This window comes from Sitophilus oryzae, unplaced genomic scaffold (assembly GCF_002938485.1).
Source record: "Sitophilus oryzae breed Bouriz unplaced genomic scaffold, Soryzae_2.0 scaffold_1393_pilon_pilon, whole genome shotgun sequence".
In the NCBI taxonomy this organism is placed as follows: Eukaryota; Metazoa; Arthropoda; class Insecta; order Coleoptera; family Curculionidae; genus Sitophilus; species Sitophilus oryzae.
The window spans coordinates 3,396,948-3,414,285 of NW_022146052.1; the positions used below are offsets into that span (position 1 = coordinate 3,396,948).

At 29.7% G+C, this 17,338-nt stretch overlaps 1 protein-coding gene across 5 annotated transcripts; it reads right to left on the reverse strand.

Annotated features, from left to right (window-relative positions):
* Positions 1–661: 661 nt before the first annotated feature.
* LOC115875658 lies at positions 662–16,619 on the reverse strand. Of its 5 annotated transcripts, none has more exons than XM_030891177.1 (19): positions 16,486–16,619; positions 16,185–16,272; positions 15,903–16,125; positions 15,690–15,844; positions 15,500–15,625; positions 10,270–10,552; positions 10,024–10,205; positions 9,416–9,686; positions 9,163–9,341; positions 8,713–8,858; positions 8,338–8,625; positions 4,573–4,687; positions 4,284–4,516; positions 3,908–4,223; positions 3,487–3,737; positions 2,173–2,515; positions 1,591–1,722; positions 1,116–1,239; positions 662–1,051 (listed from the first exon to the last, which is right to left on the reverse strand). In XM_030891177.1, exons 3-19 carry the CDS (start codon positions 16,111–16,113, stop codon positions 714–716), a joined length of 3,693 nt encoding a protein of 1,230 aa, XP_030747037.1. In that variant the 5' UTR covers positions 16,114–16,125; positions 16,185–16,272; positions 16,486–16,619; the 3' UTR covers positions 662–713. The 5 variants fall into 5 exon arrangements, with proteins under 5 accessions (XP_030747037.1, XP_030747041.1, XP_030747040.1 ...); XM_030891181.1 differs by having other exon boundaries at positions 16,185–16,254; positions 16,486–16,608; XM_030891180.1 differs by having other exon boundaries at positions 16,185–16,264; positions 16,486–16,608.
* Positions 16,620–17,338: the final 719 nt, after the last annotated feature.

The following is a 17,338-nucleotide window of genomic DNA, read 5'->3' on the forward strand; positions in this document are numbered from 1 at the left end:
TTTGGAAAACCCCTTGGTTTTCGGTCAAGCTAATTATTGAGCTGCAACAATAATTGCCGTTTTATTTAACAGCAAAGCCACAAGTCCTAATAAAATAAGAATAGCGTCCTTCACTCATTTTTCTTTTAATAATTATTTACTTTTCACAGGAAAATGGCTTGTAACAACGACACAAACAAAATAATTATTAAAATTTAAATGTCAAACTTGTCATAATTGTCAAACGAAAATTCCGTGCTGAAGTGGAAGTTTGCAGCTTGCAAGCTTTCAATCCAACTTCAACTTGCACTCTGGCGTCGAATTTTGTTGTGAATGAGTACACTGAAGTACATAAGATAAGCTTGCGTGCCAAAGTACGACTCGGCCAGCGAATTGATTTAGAATGTAGTTTAAGCATTTTAGGACATACATTTATACGAATTTTTAACTTATTTTTATCTGCAGAATATGCTGCTGCAGTTTCCGGAATACAGTTCGGACCACCCTGTATAGTCTATGCAACAATCGGGAAATATTTTGACAGGTGGCATCGAAGAAATGACAGAAAATACATTTCACCCGTTAATTAAAATGACAGGCATACCTGTATACCTGTCACTGTCATGTTTATCCTCTTGTTGGAAGACTATACTTCTATATTAAAATAAAAAAAAACCAAGTCTTGTACATATGATTTTTTACTTTAATGTAATTAAATTCTTTTACATTAAAACTTACAAATTTAACGTATTCAACAGTTGCTGCGCCTTACTGGTCAACATCTTATTCACTTCGTTAGCTTTTTGATTATTTTTGCACATACTTATGTACGGGTCGTAGTTCTGTATCTCGTTCAAAATCGCGCAATCTTCGTTGGTTACTTCGACGTCTTCCTGTATTAAAACGCCATCAATCTCGCACTTTTTGCCGCACTCGTATATAATGTCTTTGGTGGTCGTTTTTTGACAGTAATAACTGTCAAACTCAGTGGACTGCGATTTGCTGAACCTCTGAGGAAACATCAACTGAAGCTGATCTAGTGTAAACGATGATGCGGCGTGTGTCAGAATATCTGAACAAAAAGAAATTCAGGTATTACCAAAAAAAGTAAAAAAAATATGTATTTAAAAAATCACCTCGTAAAACTTTTCTGTGAAAGAAGCAGATCCTTTTCAAGTCTTCTTTCTGGGATAATTTCAGAATTTTCCATTGCAGGGTTGCGATCAAGAATTTCCATTCTTCACCGCGCGTAAATCTGTCCTAAATTCAGTACAAAAAAAATAAGTATAAAAGTATCAATATTTTTTAATATAAAAAAATAATATGTATAATTATACGTTTGAAGCAAAAATTAACACAAGGGATGTGATTGCCGAAAATGTTTGTACAAAATTTAGTACATTTTTAATTCGAAAGTTTAGGTGATCCGAAAAACATTTAAGATTAATACGTAGACCAAAAAAGAAAAATTAACACAATGGATGTGATTACCTAAAAATTTTGTACAAAATTTAGTACATTTTTAATTCGAAAGTTCAGGTGATCTGAAAAATATTTAGGACTAATACGTGGTTTCGGTTATAAAAATAAAGCGTAAAAAACAATATATACCTTAGCAAATTGTAGTAAACACTGAGGACATACGTCGATTAATAGTAAAACCGCATCATTAATTCCCATAGTTATCGACTTCAAACTGTCACTCCCTCTCAGGTTTTCGTTCAAAGCCAAAAAACCATTTACCTGTAAAATTTACAACAAAATACTTAAGTCAAAAAAAAGTTAGTAAAAATATTATTATACTGTATGATCGAAAAAAACGGCGTCAGAGACGGCTGCAAAACGACAATAGACGTAATTTTGCACTAGACGTCATTTACTGACTAAAAAATAACATAAAACTTAACACTAATAATCATAGAAAAAAAATTATCGTCGATCTTCGTTCCCCAGCCGCCTATGACACCGTTTTTTTTTTCGATCGCTTGATAGTTAAGAAAACAAACGTATACAGGTTGTTCATTAATGACTATAATGCTAATATTTAAGGGGGTAATTTTTAGGGCTATTTCAACACAAGGGATGTAATTGCCTAAAATTTTTGTACGATATTTAGTACATTTTTAATAAATCGAAAAAATAGTGTTACAAACTGTATATTTCAAAGCAAAAAATGTGTATATATGTTTATACCTCGATAATCACTTGTTTTGGTACAATTTTGCTGCATAACAAGGCCTGAATTTTCTTCAAAATTATGTCGGCTTCGGCGCTTCCGCTAGATGTCGTTCTAGGTTGAAACCCATCCACGCAAACTTCGTAAAGTTTTGTTGTTATATCGATCTGAAACGGAGGCATTTTTTCTAAATATTCGTATCGCAATTCGGAGAATAGATAATCTCCTTTGGGCCTACTAGATTTTTCGTTAAAGTACGTTTTATAAATTCGATTGTACTGCAATTTTTCCTGATCTTTATCCTTTTCAATCTCGTCCAAATTTGAAGTAGTATCATAGTTTGACTCGATATCTTTCGATCTGCAACAATGCCAAATGATAATACCGGGTGTTTTTGCAAAAGTATAGTTCGCCCCTATAACTTTTTTTATATTTTCAGATAAAAAAACGGGATTTGGTATGTATGTATATGACATAAATCAGGATTGATTGACGTATTCAATTGTTCTCGGTTACTTACTATTTAAATTTTTATTTATTTCCTCTATTTTGTATTTTTTCCCTGTTTTTTATGTCAGTTTTAACTTATATAAAAATTTAATCTTGACGAAAGGGCGAAGGTGCCAAAGAAAAAAATATCAAAATATTTTTAATTAAATTTGTTTCAACGGTTTCAGAGATATTAATATTAATTAATTATTAATATTTTTATGTTAATATATTAACATAAAAAATAGATATTTTTCGGCCTTTAAAAAAACATATTAAAAATATAAGACTCTATACTAAGTGTTTACTCTGGTAGGTCCGTACTTACTTTTCAACAAATATGGTAATCTTTAATCGTACGGGATGTTCAAAAATCCACGTCTCAATTTCAATTTTTTAATGAAACACCCTGTATATTATTTTTTTGTTAGATGGAGAATTATAAAACGAACATTTTTTGTATTTAAAGTGTTTCAAAAAGTTTAACAGTTTCGCAGATATTCGCGGTTTTATATTACATATGGTTTTATCACAAGCATGGCACTCTAGATTGAAATTTAAAATACCATTCTTTATGCGAGAATGTCAATAAAAGTTGACATACGATATGTCATTCTATCCAGAACGTCATTATCTATCGAATAAAGTAAAAAAAACGGAGGGTACCGTTTAAAAATGAAAAATTGTAGTCATTTCCGGTGAAACAGGAAGTAAGCGAAACTGATACGTCAATCAATCCTGATTTATGCCAGGTACATACATACAAAATCTCCTTTTATCTGAAAAAATAAAAAACTTATAGACGTGAACCGCTTTTAAAAAACACCCGGTATAATACGCACTCGTTTTGCACGGTTTCGCATATTTTTTCGTGCTCCATCTTCAACTGTAGTATCTGTAGCTGGGATAAATACGATCTGACTAGTAGTTTCATGGCATCTGTGGCCCCTTTTTCGTACATAATTTTAGACACATCCAGGTTTTCCGGCTTTGAAAAATATCGAATAAAAAACGACTCCAAAGTTTTCTGTAGTACCGTACTGGCAAAAGTACTATCGTTACCGATACTCGAAGGTAAGTACTCGAGAAACACCTGAAAAATGTTTTTTGCATTAAAATTCACAATATATGTGACACCCAAGGGATGTGATAACCTAAAAATTTTGTACGATATTTAGTACATTTTTAATATGAAAAGTACTAAATTTTTAATATTAAAATGTTACAATTTGTATACTATTCCTATAGAACTAACTCAAATACCTTAATCGTCTTGCTCAAATTGATAACTTTCTTATCCATAATCAGAGTAACGAATAAATCCGACAGAATTTCGGGACAAACCGTGATCAATAGTACAGCCAACTCAGAAAAACTAATCGCACCCTTCTGAACCCTGTTATTACTGTTATTCTGGGCCACGTACGTTGTCTCGAATAACAGTTCCCAATTATCCATTAACAAATTACTCAAATTTTCTTTGGTTATTTTCTGAACATTATCTTCCGCTTTTTGACTATTGCATTTCTGTATGTACAGGATACACAAGGCCAGATATTTTTCTGACAAACTTGTAGGCCTAAAAAAATAATATATCCACATGACGCCGTTTTTTTTTCGACGGTACTGTGGTACTTACTCTAAACATCGTTCAGTTAATATCGTTATAAGTTTATCGGTGGAGTACTCTCTCAAAACTCTACTTTTAAGGATCAAATTAGGCAAATCACTATATCCTTGACTTTCTAGAAGATCCAACATGGCTTCCGAAAAACTATTTCTAGAATTTGTACCGAAATATCTATCCGCATCGTAGATGGTTTTTATTTCCAATAAAGTGTATTTCAGGTAGTACATCAAGCCTTTGGTTGTCTAAAAAAAATATAATACAGACCACAGATTTACAACGATTATAATCGTGTAAGTACCTGTTTGCTACACTGTTCCTGAAGGGTTTTCACTCTTTTCAAGACGTTTAAAGGATTCAAGCCGGCCATTTTATAGTAAGGTACCGCCAAAATGTAGTTGTCCTCGTTTGGACACCTTAAAAGAGTACCTTAATCAAAAATCATAAACTTATGTGTTTGTCTAGTAATAATCTTCAATTGATATTAATTTAAAACGACAAAGAATTTAAAATAGGTATGGACAAGACTGTATATTTCTAAAAAGACATAGTCAACAAAGTGTTATTTTAATATCTGTTATTTTTCGATAAGTAACAAGTGTTGTAATCTATTTTAACGCGTAGGGCACTGTTATTTTTTAGATGTGGTGTTGAGAACTGTTATTTCTGAATAACAGTTTTAAAATATCAGATTGTTAAATAGTAAACCGTCTCTATCCTTAAAGTACCTGTCTTTTAGCTAATACTATTATATACCGTTTACATAAACTGTTATTTTTAGAAGTGGTGTTACGAATTGTTATTTCTGAATAACAGTTCTAAAATAACAAATTGTTAAATAGCAAACCGTCTCTATCCTAAAGTATGTGTCTTTTACCTAATAGATTATATATCCTTTACATAAACTGTTATTTTTAGAAGTGGTGTTGCGAACTGTTATTTCTGAATAACAGTTCTAAAACATCAGGTTGTTAAATAGAAAACCGTCTCTATTCTAAAGTACAGCTAATACTAAGCTAATACTGTTATATCCCATAATATAAACTGTTATTTTTAGAAGTGGTGTTGCAAACTGTTATTTCTGAATAACAGTTCTAAAACATCAGGTTGTTAAATAGAAAACCGTCTCTATCCTAAAGTACCTGTCTTTTAGCTAATACTGTTATATACCCTTTACATAAACTGTTATTTTTAGAAGTGGTGTTGCGAACTGTTATTTCTGAATAACAGTTCTAAAACATCAGGTTGTTAAATAGAAAACCGTCTCTATCCTAAAGTACCTGTCTTTTAGCTAATACTGTTGTATACCCTTTACATAAACTGTTATTTTTAGAAGTGGTAACTAAATTAACAGTTAACTAATAACAGTTCTAAAATAACAAATTGTTAAATAGCAAACCGTCTCTATCCTAAAGTATGTGTCTTTTACCTAATAGATTATATATCCTTTACATAAACTGTTATTTTTAGAAGTGGTGTTGCGAACTGTTATTTCTGAATAACAGTTCTAAAACATCAGGTTGTTAAATAGAAAACCGTCTCTATCCTAAAGTACCTGTCTTTTAGCTAATACTGTTATATACCCTTTACATAAACTGTTATTTTTAGAAGTGGTGTTGCGAACTGTTATTTCTGAATAACAGTTCTAAAATAACAAATTGTTAAATAGCAAACCGTTTCTATCCTAAAGTATGTGTCTTTTACCTAATAGATTATATGTCCTTTACATAAACTGTTATTTTTAGAGTGGTTTTGCGAACTGTTATTTCTGAATAACAGTTCTAAAACATCAGGTTGTTAAATAGAAAACCGTCTCTATCCTAAAGTACCTGTCTTTTAGCTAATACTGTTGTATACCCTTTACATAAACTGTTATTTTTAGAAGTGGTGTTGCGAACTGCTACTTCTGAATAACAGTTCTAAAATAACAAATTGTTAAATAGCAAACCGTCTCTACCCTAAAATACCTGTCTTTTACCTAATACTGTTATATACCCTTTACATAAACTGTTATTTTTAGAAGTGGTGTTGCGAACTGTTATTTCTGAATAACAGTTCTAAAACATCAGGTTGTTAAATAGAAAACCGTCTCTATCCTAAAGTACCTGTCTTTTAGCTAATACTGTTGTATACCCTTTACATAAACTGTTATTTTTAGAAGTGGTGTTGCGAACTGCTACTTCTGAATAACAGTTCTAAAATAACAAATTGTTAAATAGCAAACCGTCTCTATCCTAAAGTATGTGTCTTTTACCTAATAGATTATATATCCTTTACATAAACTGTTATTTTTAGAAGTGGTCTTGCGAACTGTTATTTCTGAATAACAGTTCTAAAACATCAGGTTGTTAAATAGAAAACCGTCTCTATCCTAAAGTACCTGTCTTTTAGCTAATACTGTTGTATACCCTTTACATAAACTGTTATTTTTAGAAGTGGTGTTGCGAACTGCTACTTCTGAATAACAGTTCTAAAACAACAAATTGTTAAATAGCAAACCGTCTCTATCCTAAAGTATGTGTCTTTTACCTAATAGATTATTATATACCCTTTACATAAACTGTTATTTTTAGAAGTGGTTTGCGAACTGTTATTTCTGAATAACAGTTCTAAAATATCAGGTTGTTAAATAGAAAACCGTCTCTATCCTAAAGTACCTGTCTTTTAGCTAATACTGTTATATACCCTTTACATAAACTGTTATTTTTAGAAGTGGTGTTGCGAACTGTTATTTCTGAATAATAGTTCTAAAATAACAAATTGTTAAATAGCAAACCGTCTCTATCCTAAAGTATGTGTCTTTTACCTAATACTGTTATATACCCTTTACATAAACTGTTATTTTTAGAAGTGGTGTTGCGAACTGTTATTTCTGAATAACAGTTCTAAAAAACATCAGGTTGTTAAATAGAAAACCGTCTCTATCCTAAAGTACCTGTCTTTTAGCTAATACTGTTATATACCCTTTACATAAACTGTTATTTTTAGAAGTGGTGTTGCGAACTGCTACTTCTGAATAACAGTTCTAAAACAACAAATTTGTTAAATAGAAAACCGTCTCTATCCTAAAGTATGTGTCTTTTTACCTAATAGATTATATATCCTTTACATAAACTGTTATTTTTAGAAGTAGTGTTGCGAACTGTTATTTCTGAATAACAGTTCTAAAACATCAGGTTGTTAAATAGAAAACCGTCTCTATCCTAAAGTACCTGTCTTTTAGCTAATACTGTTGTATACCCTTTATATAAACTGTTATTTTTTAGAGTGGTGTTGCGAACTGTTATTTCTGAATAACAGTTCTAAAATAACAAATTGTTAAATAGCAAACCGTCTCTATCCTAAAGTATGTGTCTTTTACCTAATAGATTATATATCCTTTACATAAACTGTTATTTTTAGAAGTGGTTTTGCGAACTGTTATTTCTGAATAACAGTTCTAAAACATCAGGTTGTTAAATAGAAAACCGTCTCTATCCTAAAGTACCTGTCTTTTAGCTAATACTGTTATATACCCTTTACATAAACTGTTATTTTTAGAAGTGGTGTTGCGAACTGTTATTTCTGAATAACAGTTCTAAAATAACAAATTGTTAAATAGCAAACCGTTTCTATCCTAAAGTATGTGTCTTTTACCTAATAGATTATATGTCCTTTACATAAACTGTTATTTTTAGAAGTGGTGTTGCGAACTGTTATTTCTGAATAACAGTTCTAAAACATCAGGTTGTTAAATAGAAAACCGTCTCTATCCTAAAGTACCTGTCTTTTAGCTAATACTGTTATATACCCTTTACATAAACTGTTATTTTTAGAAGTGGTGTTGCGAACTGTTATTTCTGAATAACAGTTCTAAAATAACATACTGTTAAATAGCAAACCGTCTCTATCCTAAAGTACCTGTCTTTTAGCTAATACTGTTATATACCCGTTATATAAACTGTTATTTTTAGAAGTGGTGTTGCGATCTGTTATTTCAAAATATCAGTTCTAAAATAACTTTCGGTGAAATAACAGCCCGTCTCCAGCCTAAAGTAGCTAATATACCGTTAAAAACACTACTTACATGATATAATGATCGCCCAATAAGGCGCATGACACCTTGTACGTTTCTACTACATCCTCAGTTATATTTCTTTTCTCGAAAATTAATTTTACAGTTGAATCGTCTGTGATCGACCATTTTTTCAGCATCAGGGCCATTCTTAGGATCATGTGTGCCTCGCTTACTAGATGACAGTACGTTTGTGCAGAGGTAAATCGATGTACGTTAGCCACGATGGATATGTCGTTAAAAATAACTTTGGGACAGGGCAATTCGAGACTGTAGAGCGTTAGAAACGAAGCTGTAGAGCTAAAAATATAAAAAACAAAATACTAAAGGGTCTAGAAAAAAAAATAAAAAAAAAAATAACAAAAAAAAAATCAAAGCAGAAATTACCTGCCACTGGAGCTGACAGAATGTGCTGGCGAATTATCAGCATTGGCCAGCAATATCAAGTAGTTTTCGGCCAGCAATAATTTTTCTACACCTAAAAACGGTCTTAGGCCTACTAAACAAATAGAATCATCAATTGATGGAAAAGCCTACAAAATCAGCCTTTATTAGACTTTTTAAAAAATACCGTCTTATCGAAAAAAAAACGACGTCAAAGAAAGCCGGGGAGAATAAAAATCTCACTTTAATTCCGATATAAAAATAAATTGCAACCTTCTTAAGGCTGTAATTGGTAGTAAAAGCCACAGTAAAAAATAAAGAAAAGTATTAGGGCCAAGTAAATAAAATCTAGAGCTTGCCCTCGCCAAAATTATCATCGATCGTCATTCCCAGCCGTGTATAACGCCGTTTTTTTTTCGATCGTATGGCAGTAAATTCCCGTAGTTCCCATACCATTTGCTTACTGTCAATATTATCGAAATTTCTACAAAGCTGATGACCTATTCTAAGCGTATATGATTCGAGGCCCGTTTCGGTTAAGGCGTGTAGAAAATAGTCTTCCATGATGATTTTAAACACTGGTGCAGTGAATGGGTACACTGCAATACAGTAGTCTTTGTCGAGGGAATTATCTGTAAAACATTTCACAGTGTTTAGAAAAAAGTAGTATAAAATAATTAAATAAAATATATCTACACTTTTTTACCTGAGTCTCCAAAGAAATACAAATATCCTTCTTGCTGCGTAGCTATCATAAAAGAAATGCCATTAAAACATTTTTTATAAGAGCTTTGTAATTCTGTGTTTATATTATTATTCTCCGGATTATTGTTGTTTAATTGTTGGTCAATGTACAGCGGTTTTAAAACCATACTTTTAAACTCCTCGGTTACTTGTCTTTGGTTGTTTTCTATTAAAATCGGTACTAATTTCAGCTGAATCAGATCCTGTAGTTCGTAGTTTTGATTAATTTTATTCTAAGAAAAAAATTATAAAGATTTTTAAATTTATTTATGTAATTTAAAAAGTACGTTCCGCAAAAGATGACAATGATACAAGACCACCCTGTATCTTCAATAAACCACAGCCCTGGATTAAACACGGCAATGTAGAAATACCAGCCCTGAAACGTGTCAATTAATTCAAGGGATGTGGTTACCTAATGTTTTTGTACGCTATTTGGTACATTTTTTATATGAAAGAATAATATTGCCAAGGGATGTGATTACCTAATATTTTTGTACAATATTTAGCACATTTTGACCTTGAGTCGTCATCTTTAGTGAGACGTACTGTATATATAAATTAATTTACCTCCAATAACGAACTGGGTCTTAGAATGGCATTTAAATCTTTATCAGTAAAGGTAAAAGGACTATGTTTATGTACCAGACTGTTTTCTTTAAGAATGCTAGGAAGATTAACAGTAATTTTGTGTTTCTTATTCTTTTCCTCTGATTTTAACTGCTTAAAATCGATAACTTCTTCCTTAGAGTCTATATAAAAAATGTCTTATTGAATTTAAAAAATACAAAAATATTTTTAATAAAATAAACTTACATAAAAATGTAAAATCATTTTCGGTGTTTCGCCTATTCAATACAGCGCTGTTTTCAGTGCTATTGTCAGAATTTAAAATCCTGAATACGTGTAGGGTGTCATGGCCTACTGCCGCAATATAGTTTTCACAAATTTGTATATCAAAGGGAGAAAAACTTAATTCTATCATCACAGACATTTCTTCAAAATCGACAAATTTCATTTTGGAAATATCGTGAGTTTTTACTTGGAATTTGTATATGTTTATCATACGATTCGAGAGAATTGCTAAGTTTCCTGATACCTACAAGAATGAAATTCTATTGTATACAGGGGCGTTCAAAAAATGCCTCATAAAAAAATATGAAAAAAGTTACTATAAACCTATTTGATGTTAAAACACTTAAAAAACACGTTTTATGCAATTATCTTAAATACCATTATTTTTTTTTGAATTTGCTGTAGGCAGAAGCACTATTTTCGCCAGTTTTCATGACATATATATGGATAAAAGTAGAAAAAATGGCTAAAGTTTTTGGCTATTTTTTACACATGTTCAGAGGTCTTAGAAAAATAGTAAACTTGGTTATAAAATTATAAAAATAACAGTATTTGTAGGAAATTTTATGTAGATTCAGAATATGTACACCTTTGAGGGCTTAGGTGGCTTGATTTTGTAACAAAATTAATTTTTTGAACCCTTGTTAAATGCCCAATTTTTAAATATGTTTTTACACATTTTCTAAGGCCTTAGAAAAATAGTAAACATAGTTTTAAAATTATGAAGATAACAGTATTTATAGCAAATTTTATGTAGATTCAGAATATATACACCTTCGAAGACTTAGATGCCTTGGTTTTGTGAGAAAATAAATTTTTGAACCCTTGTTTTTGAGCTACTTATTAAATGATCAATTTTTAAATATTTTTTTTTGCATATTTTTAGAGGCCTTGAAAAAATAGTAAACATAGTTATAAAATTATGAAAATACCAGTATTTGTAGGAAATTATATGTAGATTCAGAATATATACACCTTCGAAGGCTTAGATGTCTATGTTTTGTGAGAAAATAAATTTTTGAACCCTTGTTTTTGAGCTACTTATTAAATGCCCAATTTTTAAATATTTTTTTTTCACATTTTTAGAGGCCTTGAAAAAATAGTAAACATAGTTATAAAATTATGAAAATACCAGTATTTGTAGGAAATTATATGTAGATTCAGAATATATACACCTTCGAAGGCTTAGATGTCTATGTTTTGTGAGAAAATTAATTTTTTGAACCCTTGTTTTTGAGCTACTTGTTAAATGCCCAATTTTTAAATATTTTTTTTCACATTTTTAGAGGCCTTGAAAAAATAGTAAACATAGTTATAAAATTATGAAAATACCAGTATTTGTAGGAAATTATATGTAGATTCAGAATATATACACCTTCGAAGGTTCAGATGTCTATGTTTTGTAAGAAAATTAATTTTTTGAACCCTTGTTTTTGAGCTACTTATTAAATGCCCAATTTTTAAATATTTTTTTTTCACATTTTTAGAGGCCTTGAAAAAATAGTAAACATAGTTATAAAATTATGAAAATACCAGTATTTGTAGGAAATTATATGTAGATTCAGAATATATACACCTTCGAAGGCTTAGATGTCTATGTTTTGTGAGAAAATAAATTTTTGAACCCTTGTTTTTGAGCTACTTATTAAATGCCCAATTTTTAAATATTTTTTTTTCACATTTTTAGAGGCCTTGAAAAAAATAGTAAACATAGTTATAAAATTATGAAAATACCAGTATTTGTAGGAAATTATATGTAGATTCAGAATATATACACCTTCGAAGGCTTAGATGTCTATGTTTTGTGAGAAAATTAATTTTTGAACCCTTGTTTTTGAGCTACTTGTTAAATGCCCAATTTTTAAATATTTTTTTTTTCACATTTTAGAGGCCTTGAAAATAGTAAACATAGTTATAAAATTATGAAAATACCAGTATTTGTAGGAAATTATATGTAGATTCAGAATATATACACCTCGAAGGCTTAGATGTCTATGTTTTGTGAGAAAATAAATTTTTGAACCCTTGTTTTTGAGCTACTTATTAAATGCCCAATTTTAAATATTTTTTTTTTCACATTTTTAGAGGCCTTGAAAAATAGTAAACATAGTTATAAAATTATGAAAATACCAGTATTTGTAGGAAATTATATGTAGATTCAGAATATATACACCTTCGAAGGCTTAGATGTCTATGTTTTGTGAGAAAATTAATTTTTTGAACCCTTGTTTTTGAGCTACTTGTTAAATGCCCAATTTTTTAAATATTTTTTTTCCACATTTTAGAGGCCTTGAAAAATAGTAAACATAGTTATAAAATTATGAAAATACCAGTATTTGTAGGAAATTATATGTAGATTCAGAATATATACACCTTCGAAGGTTCAGATGTCTATGTTTTGTAAGAAAATTAATTTTTTGAACCCTTGTTTTTGAGCTACTTATTAAATGCCCAATTTTTAAATATTTTTTTTCACATTTTTAGAGGCCTTGAAAAAATAGTAAACATAGTTATAAAATTATGAAAATACCAGTATTTGTAGGAAATTATATGTAGATTCAGAATATATACACCTTCGGTTAGCTTAGATGTCTATGTTTTGTGAGAAAATTAATTTTTGAACCCTTGTTTTGTTACTTGTTAAATGCCCAATTTTTAAATATTTTTTTTCACATTTTTAGAGGCCTTGAAAAAATAGTAAACATAGTTATAAAATTATGAAAATACCAGTATTTGTGGTGGAAATTATATGTAGATTCAGAATATATACACCTTCTGAAGGCTTAGATGTCTATGTTTTGTAAGAAAATTAATTTTTTGAACCCTTTGTTTTTGAGCTACTTATTAAATGCCCAATTTTTTAAATATTTTTTTTTCACATTTTTAGAGGCCTTGAAAAATAGTAAACATAGTTATAAAATTATGAAAATACCAGTATTTGTAGGAAATTATATGTAGATTCAGAATATATACACCTCTCGAAGGCTTAGATGTCTATGTTTTGTAAGAAAATTCAATTTTTTGAACCCTTGTTTTTGAGCTACTTATTAAATGCCCAATTTTTTAAATATTTTTTTTTTCACATTTTTAGAGGCCTTGAAAAAAATAGTAAACATAGTTATAAAATTATGAAAATACCAGTATTTGTAGGAAATTATATGTAGATTCAGAATATATACACCTTCAAGGTTCAGATGTCTATGTTTTGTAAGAAAATTAATTTTTGAACCCTTGTTTTTGAGCTACTTATTAAATGCCCAATTTTTAAATATTTTTTTTTTTCACATTTTTAGAGGCCTTTGAAAAATAGTAAACATAGTTATAAATTATGAAAATACCAGTATTTGTAGGAAATTATATGTAGATTCAGAATATATACACCTTCGAAGGTTTAGATGTCTATGTTTTGTAAGAAAATTAATTTTTTTGAAACCTTTGTTTTTGAGCTACTTATTAAATGCCCAATTTTTAAATATTTTTTTTTTCACATTTTTAGAGGCCTTGAAAAAATAGTAAACATAGTTATAAAATTATGAAAATACCAGTATTTGTAGGAAATTATATGTAGATTCAGAATATATACACCTTCGAAGGCTTAGATGTCTATGTTTTGTGAGAAAATTAAATTTTTGAACCCTTGTTTTTGAGCTACTTATTAAATGCCCAATTTTTAAATATTTTTTCTTCACATTTTAAGAGGTTTTGAAAAAATAGTAAACATAGTTATAAAATTATGAAAATACCAGTATTTGTAGCAAATTTTATGTAGATTCAGAATATACACACCTTCGAAGGCCTAGAAGCCTTGGTTTTCTGAGAAAATTAATTTTTTAACCCCTTGTTTTTGAGCTACTTATTAAATGCCCAATTTTAAACATTTTTTTTCACTTTTAGAGGCTTGAAAAACTACAACGGTCTGTTATTTTCTTATGCTTCGCCTCAGTAATTAGTAAATAACAGCAGTTTTCAGAATATATACACATACCTATTTTCAAAAATAAATCTTGTCAGTGGTGTACATTTTTTGAAACCTAATTATTTAGCTTATAAGGTTTTACTTACAATACTAAATGAGTTAATTTCACATTTTAGAGGCCTTTGGAAAAACCAGGCCACATAGTTACTAAAAATAAGAACTGACAAATTTGTAAAAATTATCAGCTACAGGGAGGGTATCAAAGATAATCAGTAAAAAACATTTTTTAAGTGTTAACAGGTTAGAGGAACTATTTTCACCTTCAAGGCTTATGTCTATGTTTTTGTGAGAGAAAATTCAAATTTTTGAACCTTGTTTTGAGCTACTTATTAAATGCCCACTTTTATTTTTTCTTCACATTTTAAGAGGTTTTAGTGGGTAAACATAGTTATAAAATTATGAAAATACCAGTATTTGTAGCAAATTTTATGTAGATTCAGAATATACACACCTTCGAAGGCCTAGAAGCCTTGGTTTTCTGAGAAAATTAATTTTTTAACCCCTTGTTTTTGAGCTATTTTTGATGGTAGTTAAAACATTCCTTACAACTAATACCGTACTTGTAAGACTACAACGGTCTGTATTTTCTTATGCTACGCCTTTTAATTAGTAAATAAGAGCAGTTTTCATAAAATACCCATATTTATAAAAAATAAGTCTTTAAATTTTTTTTTTAAATTATCTGAAATACTATTAATATTTTTGAATCTGCTCTAGATAGAAGCACCGAACATTAATGTTATAAACTGTAATTGATCAAATACTTTAGTTGCAAATTAAAATCAAAGTTTTTTAAATAGTGTCCAGAAATACCTGCAATGACTTGGTTTAATTTTTTTTTCTCGAAACCCGTTCCAGACAGGCATATGGTACAAGAGAGATAAAAGTGGTATTTTTCGTTGCTTAATCTAGGTAAAATATAAAAACTTCAAAAAAGTCAGTGGTGCACATTTTTTTACTAATTATTTACGATAAGGTTTTACTTACAATACTACTGGAGTTAATTTCGCATTAAATTAAGCCTAAACCAGGCCAGTATTACTGAAAATAACACTGACAAATTTCAAAAAATTCAGCTACAGGGAGGGTATCAAAGATAATCAGTAAAAAACATTTTTTTTAAGTGTTAACAGGTTAGAGGAACTATTTTCCACATATCCTGGCATTTTTTGAACATCCTGTGTAAATTTTAGAAAAAAAAACCGTACAACTAACCTGACAACATGCAATACAATTGGGATTGCGCTTTACTGGTATTTCTATCATTTCCAGGCTACCCACTTCAGACTGATTTGTAGTAGGGGTTACCCTACCTGCAATCCTAGCCCTCATTGGCTGTACCTTGAAAGAAAAGATAATAATTAATCTGCTATAACATTCATAAAAAAAACTACACTAAACATACCATTCCACACTCTGAAGAACCCAAACTAACATTGTTAGAGTTCATTTTCGATTGCTGCAAGGTAGCTACACTGTCCCAATTGATATACACCCTTACAAAATTAGTCTCGCGATTTTGGCGATTGAATTTCGTTTCCAAAGATGCCACATAGTCCCCTATATAAAAAACAACATTTTAGACTAAAATTCTGTTTAAATATTCCTGTTTGTATACCATTTAGACAATGTATTAGTTGTATGGCCTCATCAACTGTCGGGAAACTGAACTGGACTTCAGAATCTTTCAGTAGGTCTCTTACTTCGATGCAGTTACTTGTTAAGGCTAGTAATAATCTATTTGGAGGTGCTACAGTGCAAGCTGTAGGCTGTTCAACGGTTTGAATGTTTTGTCCAGCAAAATGGTGAACTGATATGACCCTCACCATTTTTTAAACCTTCTAAAAATCAAGACAATTGTGTTATTGGTATATTAGATAAAATAATGGGACATACTTACTGTGATATATAGTTAAAAATGTAATTTTTCAGGTGTACTGCAGTGTACTAACTTCTTTATGAAATTCTGTCTGAAAATACCTACATATCTAGAACAATTAGCTAATTAATACGCCAAAATATAGGTGCGTTTCACCCTACTTATATTGTTTTTAATAAATAAAAAGGTCTACACCCAGAACTTGCCCTATATATTGAAACAAAAATATTGATTTATCATAAAACCAGCCTATTTGTTTGTTCTTTATATCTAATTCACAAGATCTATTTATACTTTTACTGACTAAAAAAGATAAACTTACCGGTTAATTGACAGTTTATTTAGGACATTTACAGTGTTAAACCCTTTTTTACTAGTAAAAACCTTTAAAATTCTAAATATTTTGAAATTTTTCCTTCAAAACGCCAGTTTGAATAGACGTCAAAGTCGGAATCAGCTGTTTGTTGTTGTTTGGAAATGTCATCTTTTCTGGGTCAAAAAACCTACTAGTAGGGATGGGCGTTTACATCGAAATTTACTGGAACTACTTTTACTTTTCGATTAAAAAAAACTGTTCACCATTTATTTACGAATTTTATAATGTTAAACTGTTTTTTTGGCTAAGAAACATATCAAAAACTAATAAAAATACTATTTTCTATTGTTTCTGGCTAAATTTTGATTTCTACTCGAAAAAAATACGGAAATATAGGCAATAAAATGAAACAAAGAACATCTGAACGATAATTTTTTTATTAAAAATTTTCTAAACATCGAAAAATTGAGAAATACAAAAGGTACTCTATATAAACACATATATAACATGTTTAGAACCACACAGATTTGTGCGAGACATAGTATGAATTACTTTAAAAGCTTATTAAAAGCAACCCCTATTTTTTTTTATTTAAGTAGAGTTATACTTTAGACAAATATAGTAGTAGGCTGTTATATATCAAGTTTAATAATAATATGTCTTACTTTAGTAGACTTAGTAGATTTTTTATACAGTACTTGCCAAAAAAATTCGTTATTGAACTTTTCGGCATGCACTGTATATTTTCTTTATTTCTAATACAAGTAAAAAATCAAAAAGAAACAAAAATAAAAGAAAATATAGATTGAAAATGCATGTATTAATGAACTACTACATAATAAAATAACAAACAACCAAA

Coding starts and splice junctions, on each gene's coding strand:
- LOC115875658 (XM_030891177.1), bottom strand. CDS start 16,113: ATGGTGAGGGTCATATCAGTTCACCATTTTGCTGGACAAAACATTCAA. Junction 8,859..9,162: donor ATATTGACAGTAAGCAAATG/GTATGGGAACTA, acceptor CTGATTTTGTAG/GCTTTTCCATCAATTGATGA. Junction 1,052..1,115: donor TCACAGAAAAGTTTTACGAG/GTGATTTTTTAA, acceptor CTTTTTGTTCAG/ATATTCTGACACACGCCGCA.